This window comes from Hippocampus guttulatus, chromosome 8 (assembly GCF_054856545.1).
Source record: "Hippocampus guttulatus isolate MCC_2025c chromosome 8, RoL_Hgut_1.0, whole genome shotgun sequence".
NCBI classification, from domain to species: domain Eukaryota; kingdom Metazoa; phylum Chordata; class Actinopteri; order Syngnathiformes; family Syngnathidae; genus Hippocampus; species Hippocampus guttulatus.
In genome coordinates, this window is record NC_141268.1 from 9,225,627 (window position 1) to 9,243,864 (window position 18,238).

At 40.5% G+C, this 18,238-nt stretch overlaps 1 protein-coding gene across 1 annotated transcript in view; it reads right to left on the bottom strand.

Annotated features, from left to right (window-relative positions):
* Window positions 1–18,238, bottom strand: part of snta1 (syntrophin, alpha 1) — a 28,724-nt gene that overhangs the window by 8,189 nt on the left and 2,297 nt on the right. The window contains exon 2 of the mRNA XM_086118560.1: window positions 14,577–14,762. Within this exon, the coding sequence (XP_085974686.1) occupies window positions 14,577–14,762 (186 nt within the window). The remainder of the gene's footprint in view (window positions 1–14,576; window positions 14,763–18,238) is intronic.

The window sequence follows — 18,238 nt, forward strand, 5'->3', positions numbered from 1 at the left end:
TGCGATGCATGTTTTTGGAATGTGGGAGGAAACCGGAGTACCCAGAGAAAATCCACGCAGGCACGGGGAGAACATGCAAACTCTACACACGAAGGCCGCTGCCAGGAATCAAACCCACGACCTCTGCACTGTGAGGTCGACGTGCTAACCACTGGTCACCCGGCCGCCCCAAAATTTTATACAGCTCTATTTTCACAAAGATGATGACGAAAAGATGGCAGTGTTGGATCCACAACCGGCTATAGGAATGGAGTTAGTCCTGGATGAAAAGATGGAGGATTATGAAGGTGTAAGGGAATGAACAACATGGGAAAGAGAAAGAAAGAAGAGGAAATTGAAAGTAAGAGAATAAGAAAACAAGACGCGGTAGATCCAGCAAAGCCCATCCAGAAATGTTGCCATGAATTCCAGGGGCGGCACATTCAATACAGAGGCTAAAATTAGCTGAGATGGCACTGTTATTACTTCAGCTTATCTGGCAGCCAGTGAGACCACTTTTGTACAGCTTTTGTGTGCGTGCGCGTGCGCGTGTGCGTGCGCGTGCGTGTGTGTCTGTGTCTGTGTGTGCGTGCACGTATACGAGTTCCTTCTTCCACAGAATCCCCCTCTAAGCTTTCCTTGACAAACCCTGACCAGACATTTTCAGCCAATGCGGTTTTGACATCACTCTCTTAAAACTAAGTTGTTGTTTTTTTCTTGTCTCCCAAAGCACCATTTCCAAAATGTTAGCTGCAATGGAAAAGTACCACCAGATGATGTGCTTTTTGAATTATAATTATAAACACAGCCAATCAATTCCCTCACCAAGTTGTCAGGCACAGTTGACACCGTGACAGAATAAATACTGCCTGCTACTTTGACTTGATAAATGTCATCAGTGTATGAAAGAATGTGTGACACACTGTCTGGTTCCGCCTTTGCGTTACGGCAGTAAAATGAAAATAAAAAACAAGAGCACACAAGGAGCATGTACAGTACATCTGCCCCCCCCCCCCACCCAAAAAAATGAACTAAAATAAATGTCAGATTACCACCTCCTCACTGAGCACGTATGTCAACATCTGACTTGGGTTTCTGTTACGAATAAAAGCTAAACTTTCAATGAAAGTTGACCCCCTCCTCCCAGTCCTGTGGGAGACAGTCTTGCATCTTTAAAGTGGCTGACAACCAAAGAAGAATAAACCGTGTCCACCTTGCTAATTAATAATTTTTAGGATAAATTATCAAATAAAAATCTGCCTAAGAATGTTCAAATAAACTGCCACTCAAAAGTAAGATGACTCATAAATGAAAGGCAAGAATAAAATAGTTTCCAGTCCACAAATTATGAAGTGACGTTTCCAAAGTCAAATGCTTTTGAAGTCATGCAATTTGGAATTTGAACTCCGAATTTTAAGGAAAAATGTGCAACAAAAGTTGACATCAATATAGAGTCTCATTGACTTTAACAGTAATTATATGTTCGAGCTAATGATACTTAAATAACAAAAAGGAGACCTGGCTAAACTAAAAGATGTTCAAAAAACAACAACCATAAAGCAAAACAATCATAGTGGTTGCTCAAAAAGAATACTTCTCACGGTTTCTCTTTTATCTTCACTCGGCAAAGACTGTGCTAGATCTGAACAGCATTTTCTCTTCTTCCGGGCATATGGTCTTGTCTGACTTGGTCATCCTCTGACTAAATCAAACTGGAACAACTATGCCCATGACGCAAATCAGTGTCAGCAATTTATACTGTTATTATTCAGCAAGCCAAGTGAAATATTTATTCAATGTCCCAATTTTTCCTGTGGAAAAGCTTGTTTTGAAATCCAAACAAACTGGCTGGTGACAAGAATCCCAGAGCCAAGTGTTTGCCATTCGGAGGTTTGGGGTGGCATTAGACATCAGTATTGTAAGAAAATTTGCTGAAAGAGCACCCATTCATTGCCCTGGTTGCCATGGGAACGGCTGGAATGTCATTGGTCAGCCAGAGCGACCTCTGAAGCATGCGGTTGGCTCTGTAAAGCATGCCAGAAAAACAATGTCTCAATGTTATAGCACCACCAAGACAAAAAAAAAAAAAAAAAAAAACACTCTATCTCGGGCCAAAACAACATTGTAAATCACAAGCATTTGCGATTACCCATTCAGTGTACTCAGGTCACTCAAGGTAAAACAAGCTATTACTGGTCGCAATAAGTCTTCAGGTTTTGAAAAAGTGGAGTTCTTACAAAAATATTTGAAAGATGCAGCACGTGCGCACCACCTGTATATAACGATCACGCCGTGAGGCTGGCATGAAGATTCCTGGACCACTTCGCAAAATGTGATTTCTGCAGACTGGTAGCTTTTCCCATAGTACAAAGGCTGAAAATTCGAACATTATATTGGATAATGCTAAATCCGCCTCTGGAACTAGTTTATGCTGTTAAGTCATTTGCTTAAGTTCATAAGCAGCAATTTGGAGCATTTTGTCAGCTGGGAATGTCTGGCGTCTCAGTTGTCTTGGCCACAAAAACTGTACAACTATCATGCTGTCTTATACTGTAGGTAATTCAGGCATCCTGAAAATACAGAGAAGAACAAAGAGTCGCCGTAGAAGAAGAGAGGCTAACGGTGAGCTTTTATGGTAACTACATTGCAATTGCAAACTCTTCAAGTATCATGAAAGTGATACTGTACATCTCTTATTGTACAAGATTTTTGTATGATGGGCAGGAGGTATGTTTAGCCTGGGTTGTTAGTGGAAGGTACAGAGTGTTTGCCTCGTGAGCATGTACATGTGCACAGTGTTACCTTGACATGTTTAACCTCAAGTTTTTGGTATGAGCCTTCTTTCAGATGATTATTTTGCATTGACTTGCAAGCAAAAATCTGAGATATGAGCGCTGTCTGGTTCTAGTGAAGTCAACACACTTGACAACAAGCTGCAGTTTGGCAGATGGTGAACTATTCTTCAAAAATATGCCTCAAGATGTTTGTGACTCCCAAGTATAGTTTACTGTCAAAGTAAACATCAAACAAGAGTGACACGTTGCCTTGGTCGCCGCTTGGAATTGAAGTGGATTTAAATGGGGCAGGAGATGTGAGCCAATCTCTTTTATCATCAATGGACGCTACAGCTTCTCGCTTTCAAACTTAGCTTGTAGCAGACGTCTCTGATCCACTGGTGAAAGGACACTTTGATCCTCTCCTCTTTCATCTATAACTGCTTCAAACAACAAAGTGTATGCAGAAAAAGTGATTAAGTTTGCACGGCTGTCTGTGTCTCATGTGTTGTATTATTTTGTTATTTTTATGTTAACTGTTCTGTTGATGGCGGTGCGGATACCCGCAGCGGCTCCTCTCTCTCTCCTGTGGTTGTACTGTGGTTGAGAGAAAATAAATTTCATCTGTGCTCTATGTTGCATATAGAGCATATTTGACAATAAAGCTGACTTGAAGTCTGCTAGCTTAATGCTAATGCGAAACACCCTACAGTGGATGAGCTGAGGAATAGCAACTATGTGGCTATGTTATCATCCTTTAAACAACTGATAATTCAAACACAAATGGTGCAGCAATACATCCTGGCTTGACTGAACCCAAAAGCAACGTTTGTGCAACATGCAAGCCCAGTAATGCCTCTACACAGTGTGAGCAAACACACACGGTTAATAAATAACACGTTACCCGTGTCTTTCACCACTAAAGATATGCTACATTCAGGCATTGTCAGTAATCTGCCAAGGGCTTCTCTTCTGAACGATTTAGATAAATTCCTTATCCCCATAGCACATCTCATTAAGATCATGGTTAACTGCCAGTCTGCCAAAGGTGAGGCAGCGAGACGGAGAACGTTGAATCACGCAAGTAAACTCATTCACATTCTGCCAAAGCACCGATGTGATTGCTTCTCATAGAGTGTCAGGAGAGTTCACTGTATTAATTTCACAAAGTGAAAGTAAGGCAAACTTAAACAGGACCTGGCCTGAGGACAAGAGGCGAGTGTAAAGACGGCCATGCCGCGCCGCAGACTTCTCCAACATTCTGTCTGTAGACGGAAGATGAATCCACACACGCACACAAACACAGTATGTACTCATGCACCATGCAGCGAGATGGTTCAGCCGAGTCCACAGTGACAAAGGCCTGGGCTCTAATTTATCAGGGCCCTGGAATAGCCAGCCGAGTGCAGAAGGGGTCCCGCTAAGCAAACGTCACGCTGCAAGGGGGAGAAGGCCCTCCAGGCAAGAGTTGCGATTTGATCAGGCTTTGTTATTTTGTGAGATAATCCATCCCCATACTGTGCGTAAGCACAATTTGCTCATGGGCCATCAGATTCAAAGGAAAACGAAACAAGCTTTCTGTCTAGCGGGTCAGAGCTTTCACAGTAGGGATAATACTGCACGTAGACTTGGGACAGGACCAAAGTTGGACTGTGCCATGCGATGGCCGGAGTGCAGAATAATCGCTCTGTGATTGTGAACAACATTGGCAAGTTTTTAATGAGATGACAGCAACAAAAACACCACATTCGAACCTCTTCTCTCGTCTACCCTGGGATGACAGTTGACCTATAGTTTGAAGGCATATTCTGTTAATCTTTTGCCCTAAAAACAAAAAATGAAGATGTATAACATTCTTAAATTTCAAACATTGTCTAGTAAAACAGTTCCCAGGTGTCAATATGTCTGTGATACACTTTTGGCAAAATATCACAAGGCTCAAAAATTATCGTGGAAACCCCGCCCAATATCTGCTGGGCCAACAGTAAATTCAGATTTTGTTACCGGAACGACCGGGGGTGGAGCAATTTATACGTCCGGAAGCAGAGCCCAGAGTGGTGAGAAAAAGTGACCGTCTGTAAAGACACTAAACCCATTTTCATTCACGGAGGCAGCACTTCATACTTGGGCGGCAGCTATCGAATATTTTCCAGATAGTTTATTTTACTGCGTTTATTTTACTGATTATCCTATCGTATCAACTCTTTCAACGTATTGTAACGTCATATTTCCAAAGAGCCGCCATATTCACAAGCGTCTGCGTTGTTTTGATACACGGTGATCTCTTCCAAAAGAGATACAGCGTTACCCTCCCCTAGCCATAATTAGTGTGTGTTTTTACTGTCCTATCTTAATGATCTAACCAGAGCTGCCAAAGCTTTTTCTCCTCCCATTCCGATAAAAAAACGTAGCTGACGGTAATTGATGTTGACGTATTGATGTATTGCATTACATTCTAGCAAGCTGTGATAGGCTCCATTAAATTAGCTAACGTCGATACTGTGTGTCGGAGATTGTAGACGTGCTGTTGCAGTACATTAGTTAGCCCTGCTTTGCAGTAGACACATTGCACTTCATCTTATTTTTTTAAGGGTGAAATGTTCTTAATTTTGGACATTGTCAAGCATCATGCTAAATGACAGTATTTCTCCACAGTGTGCGTCTGTAGTAAAGTTAGTCCATGGGCAAAAATGATCACTGCATGGCTGAGGCAAAGATTGTATTTTGATTCACAGAGATTTTGGCTTTGACAGGACACCACATGCGAATGATGTGAGTGTTTCAGACAGTGAAGTCAGTCATCTGGCCCGTGCTAGAAAGTGGCTCTGGATCTTCACCTCGTCTATCACTGATCATGCAAACTTCGCCATCTAGTCACAACACACGCTGTCCTGAATTCAACTGTAGAGGTTTGAGTGAGTCTTTCGCTTCACATTACTATAATATTAATTAGACATTTTGTTTAATCTCACATAGAAATCCAACCCCAGAAGCTGAAAGGAAAATGTACTCATTTTAAGCGGAGATTCATCAGCCCGCTGCTGACCCTTTTAATGAGAGAAATCTAGGCAGAATGAATGAGGGTGAAGAGGCAAGAATGATGATTTGAGTGATAGACCGAATGAAGGGATGCTTTCTGAGGGATTCAATCTGGCTATTAAAGACAATGTGTGCTTTTGGACAAAAAAATATTTTGTCTGATCCACAAGCAGGATGGCTTAAATGGATGCCAAACAGTGTCACGTGATCGGATGAGCTGCACATACCACCTATAGGCAGTGGTGATGTTAAAAGTCCAAACACAAAGTACTGATGAGTGAAGATAGTCGTTCTGCTTATCATAATACTGTACAGCTTTCACCCACACAGCTGATGTGCTTGTTGACATTTTTGACATGCCGTCAGCCTGGCGACACCCACATAAGGAGGTTGGACGCACGTAGAAGCTGTCAATGAAAGAAAAGCTTAATGGCCATCGAGATAATTGTCAGCCGGGCCCAGGAGAGACAATGATAACTATAGATTTGCAGGGACATCAACGTGCAGCAGGTGATCTTCGGACTAAATTCCATGTAGCTTCTTGGAATGGATTCCATTCATATTTACATTATAAAGCTGGAATTTGAAAAACAAAGGCTAGAATTCATGTGGAACACATATAGCCCCATTTCCATCAAACAGAACAATTGTTGGTTTTTCACTTCAAATACAACTCTGCCATTGAACACGACACACGCTAACAATCAGCAACTGTACAGATCAATTTAATTCCAGCAGAGGCTAACAACAGCATGAAAATTGAGCATGTTTTGATACTGACAAGAAATTCTAAGTTTTAACAGAAATGGATTTAGATTTGCGTTTGAATTTTTTTTTAAGTGTCTTCCTTTCATTTGTGTAGTCATAGGGTGCTCTTTAACCAAACAAAGATGTTTAATACTCAACAGTCCAAAAGCAAATCATCAGTACAAGGGATGTCCCGATTCGATCACATGATCGGAAATCGGGGTAAATCACGTGATTTTTAGCTGATCCAAAACAATCGTTTTCTGAACATTTAATGGTCACAAAGCTACAAAATAATCATAATATGCAAATATCTTTCCAAATAGAACAATAGTAGCTTTGTTTTATATATATATATATAGATAGATAGATATAGCCCGGTGCTCCACTGGTGCGTCAACCTCACAGTGCAGAGGTACCGGGTTCAATTCCACCTCCGGCCTCCCTGTGTGGAGTTTGCATGTTCTCCCTGGGCCTGCGTGGGTTTTCCCCGGGTCCTCCGGTTTCCTCCCACATTCCAAAAACATGCATGGCAGGCTGATTGAACACTTTAAATTGTCCCTCGGTGTGAGTGTGAGCGTGGATGGTTGTTCGTCTGTGTGTGGCCTGCGATTGGCTGGCAACTGGTTCAGGGTGTCCCCCACCTACTGCCCGAAGACGGCTAGGATAGGCTTCAGCACCTCCTGCGACCCTTGTGAGGATAAGCGGATTGGAAAATGTCTGAATGGATATATATATAAAAACATGTCCGCATTGATGCATGTATTTTTCTATATTTACTTGCGAAACTCGGTATCGGCAGATACTTAAAACCGAAGACCCGGACTCTGACTCGGACACCAAAATGCATGATCGTGACATTCCTAATCAGTGCATATAGTCGGTAGGTCACTGAGCTTGCGTTCTTGTGCCACGTGACGGCATATGCAGCTTGTTTTGTTTGTTTGTTTATTGAACATAAAACATATATACAGTAATAATTTGACAGAAAATAAGGTAGATAAAAAAAGTAAAAGAAAGAAATCAATCTTCATTCAACACAGTTATTATGTTCAAGGGAGTAGGAAGAAGTAAAAAACTTATCTAGTCCTACCCCGTTATGTGATTGTATCTAATAAATCATTTTTATATCAATCAGAAAAGAAAAAAGTAAGAAGAAAGAAGTCTCCATTGAGGCTCATACTTTACCCTTAACCGTGATATTTTTACAACTTTTGGTTTGTATCGGGATTATATACTTCCACACCCTGACACTCTTGTGTCAATTTTCTCTTGTATTCATAATGGATATTTATATACCTTTCTCTATTTATCAACTTAGTTCTGATTTATCATTATATTTAATGTTTTGAATTTATCATTTTAACTCTGATTGATGTAGGTTGTTTGTACTATTTTTTTGAATTTGTTTTTGAACTCAGCAAGCGATTTACTCATTTTCAGGTCCGTTTCGAGATTATTCCACAGATTAACACCTTTGATAGATACACTTCTTTGCTTGATGTTTGTTCTTGTTTTGAGTTTTTTGAATAAGTTGGTACCTCTTAAATCATAGCTGCTTTCTCGAATTTCGAAAAACTTCTGAATGTTTTGGCAGAGCAGGTTATTGTGTGCTTTGTACATTAATTGGGCAATTTTAAAGTCAACCAGGTCATAAAATTTCATCGTATTTAATTTGATAAATAGTGGATTTGTGGGTTCCGTATATTTTGATCTATTAATAATTCGAATTGCTTTTTTTTGTAGGTTGAGAATAGGGAGTGTGTTTGTTTTGCAGGCATTTCCCCATATTTCCACACAGTAGGTCATATATGGTAATAATAATGAAGTGTATAATGTGTACAAAGATCTCTTATTTAGCACTTCCTTGGTTTTGTAGAGGATCCCTACGGTTTTGGCTATTTTTCTTTTTACGTTATCGATATGTGGCTTCCAACATAGTTTTGAGTCTATTACTAATCCGAGAAACTTGGTTTCATACGCTCTTTCAATCTCAATTGAGTTTACCATAATTTTAGCTTGGTGTTTGATTGGTCTTGTGCCAAAAACAATTAACTTCGATTTTTTCAGGTTAAGTGACAATTTATTTCTGTCGAACCAGTTTTTTAATTTGTTTAATTCGTTTTCTACGGTTGTCAGGAGCTGTTTCAGATTTATTCCAGAACAGTAGAAAGTTGTATCATCAGCAAATAGGACACATTTAAATTGTTTTGAGACCTTGCAGATATCATTTATATATAAGATGAATAGTTTTGGACCAAGCACTGACCCCTGAGGAACTCCGTGAGTGATTTTCAGTTGATTCGTTTTTTTATTGTTGAGTTGCACGTACTGATATCTGTTTTCTAAATAACTTTTTATCCATTTATAAGCTACACCTCTAATGCCATATCTTTCTAGTTTTTTCAATAATATACTGTGATCTATTGTGTCAAAAGCTTTTTTTAGATCTAGGAAAACCCCAACAGTAAATTCTTTGTTGTCTATATTAGTGGCTATTGCTTCCACAAACTCCATAACTGCCATCGAGGTGGTCCGTTTTTCCCTGAAGCCATATTGATTCTCACTTAACAGCGCATGCTTTTGTATAAAGCTATCAAGTCTGCGAGAAAATAGTTTTTCTAATATTTTTGAAAATTGTGGTAGTAGTGATATTGGTCTATAATTTGTAAACCGATGTCTTTCTCCCCTTTTATAGATTGGAATAACTTTAGCAATTTTCATTTTTGATGGAAAGATACCAGCTTTGAATGACAGGTTGCATATGTGCGTGAAAGGTCGCACTACATATTCTATAATCTGCTTTATTATTGTCATATCAATATTAAAGCAATCAGTTGACTTTTTATTTTTTTTAATTTTTATAATATTTGATACTTCTTGTTTTACAGCAGTAAGGAACATCGTGGAGGAGTTTTTTTTCTACATATCTATCTATTTCAAACAAGTTTGTTGGATCAGGAATTTGTTTTGCTAGGTTACTGCCGATGTTGACAAAATACTCATTAAATTCAGTTGCTATTTCTGCAGTTTTTTCCAAAATAGTATTTTTGCCTTTGATAAAATACTCTGGATAATCCATTTTTTTAGGACTATTTCTGATTACTTGGTTAAGTATCTTCCATATTTCTTGTGTGTTACTTTTATTCTGCTCTAATAGTGCATGATAATGATCTCTTTTACTGGTTCTTATAATATTTACTAGTTTATTTTTATAGGTCTTATATTTTTTTCTGCTTCTTCAGTTCTCAATTTTAAAAACAATTTATATAAATTGTTTTTCTTTTTACATGCTGTCCAAACTAAATCACTACATCTAGTTTGTTACCTCATACATATTATCAGGGCCATCATGAACCTCCAGTACCTGGTAATGTCAGTGGAAAAGTGTCAACTCCAACGGCATCTGCGGTGAGCCGAGTAGTTTCCAATAAGTTGCTTTGGGTGACCCAAATGGCAGCCCTTGACACATAGCTAGTTGCTCATTGGCTGACACAGGAAACAGAACGGCATGAACCCAAGGGGAAACAGAGCATGACTTGTAATAATCAGCCAAGAAAAAACTCAAACTATGACTCATTTCACTGGATAGCAATGATTTTCTTGCCGACAGTATTTCCAGTAGTTCTGGCATGGCTTTATTGCAAACAGTCGAAAGATCGGATGCAGGTGTGCAAGTGTGAGTGTGGCGAAGAAACAGACAGCAAGAGATTAGATTTGGGGCCTGTTGAGAGTGCTGACAAAGCGTCACGGGCACAGATGAACATCCTTAAAATCTAATCGCACACCAGGCATTGGCCAAACACATCACTGCTTGCGCACATGGAATTTTCACACTCTTGTAAAATGGTATTTATGTGCTTAATGATCACAGTTGGTGCAATTTGGTTTGCGTCCATCTGCTCCATGAGATGACACTGTCAGCATGGGAAAATCAAGCGGAACATGGCTCAAGGCCAAACACTTCTGATGTAACAAAGCTGCCATTTGTGTTCGTCCCCCCGAAACGAACCAACTCACTGGGTTGTTTTCTCTCACAGAAGCCCTCTGCCACTGACTGAATATGGTCAGTTAGCCACTGACAAGACTGACTGCACACATTTGTGCTTATCTAACAGAGCGAATAAAATGAGGTAGACAGATATACAAATAGTTTTAAAAATTAATCATTTTTAACCACCATTTCCATCAGAGGCATCAAAAGGCCAATTATTGTATGCCTCTAAAAGACGATACTTAGCGACCCGATCCAGGATAAGCGGTTCAGAGCATGTATGGATGATGATTGATTTTGTTTTTTTCCATGCGGAAAACTGTCAAGGACAATGATTGTAAACGCAAAACCTTTTCAACATTGATGATTGTTAATTAATACAGAGTCCGTCCATCCGAGGCAGGCAATCTTCAATCCATGATTGCGAGATGGAATGGAACGATAACCACAAATAACCATTTGCACAAGTGGTTCATTAAAGTATTGTATGGGCACCACTCGCGGTACCCAGGGCTCCTTTTAGTGATATTGGAAAGACTTGTTGCCCAAGAACAGTTCAGTTGTATTTCACTTTTAAGTTCAATGCATTAGCATTTCAGCAAATTTCTTTTCAATATTTCTTGTTTTTTTTTTTTTTACTATTTTACAATGAAAACATGCAAACTCTTTACAGGCAGGTTTGAGCTGAGATTCGAACCACGGCCTTCAGGACTGTGAGGCAGACATGCTAACCACAAATTCCACTCTGCATTTTGAGGCATTTTTTCCAGAACATTTTGATGTACTGTAAGACTTTTCGGGCGGTTCCACGGAACATATCTTTCCCTTCCTATTGCCATAAAGCTATTTTCCCAGATGCATGCGACAATAGATGATGTCATTCAGGCAACAGTTCAAGATGACAACGCTGTGCACAGCAGCCTAATTGCTTTTGCACAGTGTGGACGGCCCGATGCAGCTGATATAGCATCTAAAACCCCGCTCCCTGCCTGCCAGTAAAAGTTCCGACAACAATGGTAAAGACAATGCAGTGCTTCCATAACAAAGTCTGCTTCATCCATGTGTGTGTGTGAGTGCGTGTGCAGCAGCGAGTCACGGACCAGTGATGAAAAGGACATGGGAGAGAGAACCAGCTGTGTCGAGAAATATCCTGGCAGTACAAGCAAACTCGACGCGAGTAACTTGGGGCTGAGCTTAAATCGACGTTGCAGTTGTTTACGTTGTGTAAAAATGTTTTCTATGACTCTGATCTAGCACCCCAATGAATGCATGCTGGCGCGGCTGTGTGTGGAAAATACAAACCGCGAGACAACGGAAACCAATTTGGCAGGAAGGCATGTGGTGCGGAAAGTAAAAGCAACAGTAAGGTTCTGTTCATGTGTTTGGAGTTTTGACTCAAATGAAATATTTAAAAAGGAGTTATTTTCCCTCCCTCAAATGGTGGCAATAGGGTTAGGGTCCAAATTAAGATAACCTTTATTTGTCCCACACTGGGGAAATTTGCAGCCTACAGCAGCAAAATTGGGGGGGGGGGGGGGGGGGCAAAGTGTTTCATCGCACAAAATAAATGTTTCAGATAGAACTTGGGGTTTCAAATCACATTTGGGATTTCAAAGAAATGTGTCAATCAATGGCTGATGTTTGATAGTTGGCTTTTAAAGTAAGGCTTCAAGCTTTCGTGTGTGTTTCAAATCATGTTTGGGGTTTCAAAGTTGTAGTTTCAGGCTTCAAGCCAGGGCAAAGTAAAGTTTCACGTTAGGGTTGGGGTTTCAAAGTCTGCTTTCAGCTAAGGTCAGGTTTTCAAGGTGGGGTTACAAGCCAGGGCTGGGCTTCAAAGTAGCGTCTCGAGTTAGGGTTACAAAGTAGGGTGTCACAGTCAAGGTTAGGAGTTATAAGGAAGGTTTCAAATCAAGGGTAGGGGTTTCATGCCAGGGGTAGGGTCTCAAACAAAGGTTTTAAACCAGGGTTGCTGTATCAAAGTCAGATTTCAAGACGGCAATACTGTTTAAAAGTTGTGTTTTAAGCCAAAGTAAAGCTTCAAAATATGAGTTCAAGATTGGGGTGGGTTCTTAAGTCAAGGTTTCAAGGGATCCAAGTCAAACTTAGGCTTTATAAAAAATATTATTCAAACACCTAAATATCAAGCAAGATAAATTGTCATTGTTATAAACAAACCTGTTTTTTACACACACACACACACACACACACACACACACACACACACACACACACACACACAAGGTTGTAAATATAACTGGGAGGAAATGAATGGCACTTGAGGATTTATGGTTTCATCTGGTGTTTTATATTTATCTGACCCTCAAGGTGTTCACTGTTCCTCTCACATACACACGCGCGCACACACGCACACTCACACTCACACATACACATGCACACACACACACACACACACACACACGCACATGCACGCACACACACACATTGATTATTCCTTCATATCTTGATGTAAAGTCGGCGTGGACGAGAGGGCAACACAGAGGGCAACATGGCACAGCTTGGAATAGCCAGCAAGTTTGATTTTCTTTCAAAAAGTCCAATTGACAACATACACTTTACGATTCATGGTGAGAAGTCCGGGGAGAAGGGAGGAAGAAAAAAGTTTGACATTTAAACTGATTCTGTCTGTACTTTGTCAAGAACAGCTAGTGTTTGTGCAACAACGTATTTACCATTCGGTATATTAAATAATTATTATATATATTTATTATATATAAATATATATTAAATAATTATGTCATTTGTGTGCTCGTTTGTGACACGTTTGACTGATGTCGCCGAGGTATGATGTTATAAGACATAACATTTTAGCATTCTTATCAGTCATACAAGTGTAGGAAAAAAAGTTAAATGGCCACTTGATTGGGCTGATCATTGCCACTTACATAATAAGTATGTATGTCAAAATTAATGTCAGTACTGAAATCCCCCTCCCCACAAAAAAAAAAGTGTTCATGTGCTTTTTTCTGATGATGCCCATTATTTGTGGGGTGGCACTGCTTGTTGCACATCTCAGCCAGATTGTGGCATTGAAGGAAAGAGACAAGCATTGTAGTGTTGTTTCCTGGGTTGCTTTGTTCCATCCTGTTGTCCACAGACAATTTGGTGGCGATTGATCGCCGTTTTAGGTCGTTATGTAAAATGTATCTACGGTGATTTTGAATGGACAAATTGTGTCGGTTGCTCCGCTGACTCCCACCAAGACATGGAAAGAGGGTGGGGGGCGTGGCGGGTGGGGGCGTGGCTACATTGCTGACGAGAAGGTTCTGAGAGTTGTTAGCCTTTTACTGATTTCTTCAAACAAATTGGTGAAAATTGACAACCCAAGCTAATATTGTTATCCTGATTAAACAATACATCGAGGGTTTTTGAGTTTAAAAAAAATGGACCATTCTGGCCAGATGATCCATTTTGTTGGTGTGTTCTCCTGGGGCTGTAACAGATGAATGGCAATACGATTCAATGTTTCTGTCCCGCACATAAATAAATACAATCGTGTGATTCAAGCGAAAATAAGTGTGGGCTATTAGAAAATAAGGTAGTGCGCACTCATGCACACTTTTCCACTGTGAGCATGCTGGTCTCTATGGTCTCCTTGCCGCTCTACTGAAAGGGGAGCCTGCCCGAAAAGAATCCCGACTTGACGGATCATAGAGCAGCACCGTTTGAGCTGTCACGCTATCAACACTTTTCTGCTTGACTGTGGACAAGAAAGGCAGACGCACTGAGCTCCCCTGTCTGCAGTCCTGCCGCTCTTACTGAAATCAACACAACTCCCCAGCAGAGTTGCTAACAAGCACACAAACGTGGGTGAATTTGCCCCATCTACCCATTGTGAAAACACGGTCGCTTAGACCGGTGTCGACTCAAAAAAATATATAGCTTAACTGTCCAAGTACAAGCAGCATCTGGGAAAATGTATTCAATCATATTAAAGAGTATGAACAAGGTTAAAAGAAGAAGTTTGGCATTGTTGAGTCCAATTGAAATGTTTGTGTAAATCTTAACGTGCGTAAACGTCTTACCTTCAAGGATGACTTCCTTGCCAGTCTTCTTGAGCGCCTGCACGGCTTCGTCGTGCGTGGCCTCGCGTAAGTCGCAGCCGTTGACAGACAAGATGGCGTCGCCCACATACAGCGCCTCCGTTTGGTCGGCGGCCAAGCCCTTAAAAATCTTGGAGATGAGAATGGGCATCTTGTTCTCCTTCCCACCTGCACGAGATGATGCACATCGTCATTTGGTTTGCCAAAGCCTGATGTCAACAGCTGTGGGAATGGTGGCCTGTCTGGCCCGCTTCAGAAAACAAAATTGAAAAGACAAACTACCGTACATTTTCTGTTCGTGTTCAAAATGGAACACATCGCAGTGAATTACCCTCTGTTTGTTCATTTGGGATTGAACCAAAAATATTGGGCGGAAACTTTTCACTTTTTTGCAACACTTGGTCTAAAGATCCTGATTCTAAACTGTTAGACCACAAGAATATCAATGATCGATAAGCTCCGCAACCCCACAGAGAAGCAAAGTTTGCTGGGCGACTCATTTATGTGTAGAAGAAAGAGCTAGTCTCACATTTTACCGATGTTTACCTTACAGATGACGAAAAACATTACCTAAAAATGTTTCGATGTTGATTTCAGGCCAGGACCCGCCTTTGAAAGCAAAACACATTCAAAGGCACAGCTACTAGTGTAGAATGTGAGGGTGGTGACCCCCCCCCACCCCCACCCCCCAAGTCAAAAAAAAAAAAAAAAACCTGCATCTCACGTGCATACTTTGTATTGATATTATGCATACAACTTTAAAATAGTTCCATTTACCCAAAGAAGCATGTTTTTGGGTTGCGAGTAGGAAGCTGGAGTACCCGAAGAAAAACCATTACATGAATATTCAGTGAAATTTTGCATGATTTAAAGGGGGAGCCACAAGGAGAGGACTCTTCATATTCTTTCCTATGTGTCTTCCTTGCACACTAATGAAATAAAGGTGAGCAGGTTCAAAAATGGAGACGTTTGGTGACTAATGTCAGCTGGCGGTTGAACTCTGGTCATTATCTACCGTAAAACACAAAAAGACATGCAATTAATTTTAAATATGTCGTGCGCAAGTTTGCTCCATGCGGGACTTGAGAGTCAATGGCCTCGCTCCTCCTATGCGTGTCGAGCGCATTCCCAATCGAGTTTTGGACCGAATGGTTGCCCGGTCTTTTGACCCCAGTGACATCGAACAAGTCGTTGGCTGCATGACTAAGTATTAGAAACGAGGCAATGCCGAGAGAAGCAGAGTCAGTCGATACTTAGCGAGGAGATGTGAGGGCAATATCTACAAAAAAATAAAAACAATACAAATACATCTGTGCTCGCAATTAAAATGTGGACTGCTTTCCGAGTAATTGGTAGAGTTCAGAAATAAAAAGACTACCATCTGACTGTGGTTGGCCTTTGTCTTCTATGTTCAAATCTGTGAAGACACGCTACAGTACGAGTGTGCAATTATTATTTCTTCCCCTAACCGTCAGCCTAACACTTAATCCTCACATATTCCTTCATCATCCCACCATGTCGTTTTATGTCACGTACACGTCCGCACCTCCAAGCTGGCAAAGTGTCGCTCGGACGACATGTGGGATAGCGGGGGTGTAGTGACTCAAATGGTGACACAGGTAAATTAGCGGTAGCGGTTCAAACAGCGCTGACAACTTGCAATATTTGGCAGGATACCCACCGAACAGTACATTGGAACCTCAAACGTCAAACAAAATTGGTTTTGGGCCATTTATTTGCACTTGAATTTGTTTGGATTTTGGATCAGGGAAAAAAAACTAAAAATGCTTCGAAAATGCTCATTAGAAAGTACAAACACTTGCAAGAAGTATAAAAAGAAAATGTTGTATATTGATATTTATGTTTTGTAATAATTGCGAAATCATTTACAGGTGTCTTCAGATAAATGAATATCATCAATTATGAATAATAACATTTGATGAAAGGTAGTTTGAGCACAGGTGATAATTATTTCAGTACAGTAGTGTTTATCAAATTGATAGATGGGGCTGTCACAATTGAATATTTGTACTGTTGAGTAGTCGAATAATTGCATTAACATTTACTTTACAGTAAAAGTAAAAAATATGACCGCACATAATGATTATTTTTTCATCAAAATTGGATTAAAATAAATAAGGTTAAAGTATTAGCTGCTGCCCCCGCGACCCGGCCCCGGGTAAGCGGTAGAAGATGGATGGATGGATGGATGGACAGTTAAAGTAACGCTAATTTTAGTTTCCATACATTGATTGGGATTCAGATAGTTCGGGAAAATGTTGATCATTGTTTTCCCAAGTAACACTAGATTTTTACAAAAGTGTAAGAAATTCGGTTTGCTATCATGAAGGATTACAGGAATAAGAGAATCTGTGAAGCTGAAAGTAGAGGATATCGACAATTTTAAGGTAAACAATGGCTCTAAACAATGAATGTATGATCAAAGTAGTTGTGTAGATGACTTTGATGATGAATTAATTGTCGATTCATGGATTCATTTTGACACCTCTACTGGTAGGTCTTCGCACTAATCAGCCATTTCAAAAAGAGAAGCCTTTAATCAACACACTTTATAAATGACAAAGCGTATGTTTGGTTCCATACTAATGCAACGTCCCTTTCTTGGTTTCTTTCAAAGCAACAACTGCTTCCATCATTAAACCTTGTGTAAAATACAAATGACTAACTGTTAAAAATAGACACATAGAATAGGCTTCACCCGGGCCTCCAGTTACAAGACTTCACTCTTAAATTGACGCTGTCCGGAGACCTGGAACTTTACTCTCTGCTTAAATTAGACAGAGCAGAGTGAAGGTTGACTGCCTCCACGTTTTCTAAAAGCCAGGGTGGGCTCCCTAAAATTAACACGGGCGCTCCACTCCCTGATACATAGCTTTTATCTTTGCCCAATGACAACTGTAGGCTGCTCCTCTCAGCTGTTCACTTGCTGCGGTGTCAGAAAGGCCAACGTCTTTCCACTTATCATTTTTCCACGTTTGCTTTCTGTTGTCGCCCACCTTTCTTCATCGTAGCCTTCTAAGCAAGCCGCATCGTAACAACATCAAGCCAGCGGGGGTGCCGGTAATCATTTTGTTTTAATAACAAGCTGCCTGGCTCTAAAAGCTACCCATATTCACAGAGTGCGACATAACAGTTTTGCCATTAGAGGCTTCTTTGTTGTCAGGGCGATGGAAGGATGTAGAGCTAAAATGTTAGCGTCAGCTATAATGAGGAGCAAAAATGACCAATGACTTGCCATCAGGTGGTACCGCACACTAAAAAGAGACACAAGCACCTTTTGCACTGTCTAGAAAAGGTGAAATTTTAATGCCTTTTTTCCAAGTTCCACGGACAAAGTCAACCTGGCAAATTTCCGGCCGTCTAAGGTACTGTAGTATCCGGGCCTTGAGACACCTGAAATCACACAACTAAGTCTCAAGTTCAAGACCCTGTGACACCGGTTGTTGACATCACACATTTAATTATCTGATTGCGAGACGCAGAGTTCTGTGTTAAAGGCAACAGCAGAAACACCTTGTCAACTGTTGCAAATCCCCTGCACATACGCAATTTACTCTTCAAAAATTCACCAACAGCATTCGCAAATCAGCTCCTCAAAGCGTTTTGTGCTCGTTGCGAAATAT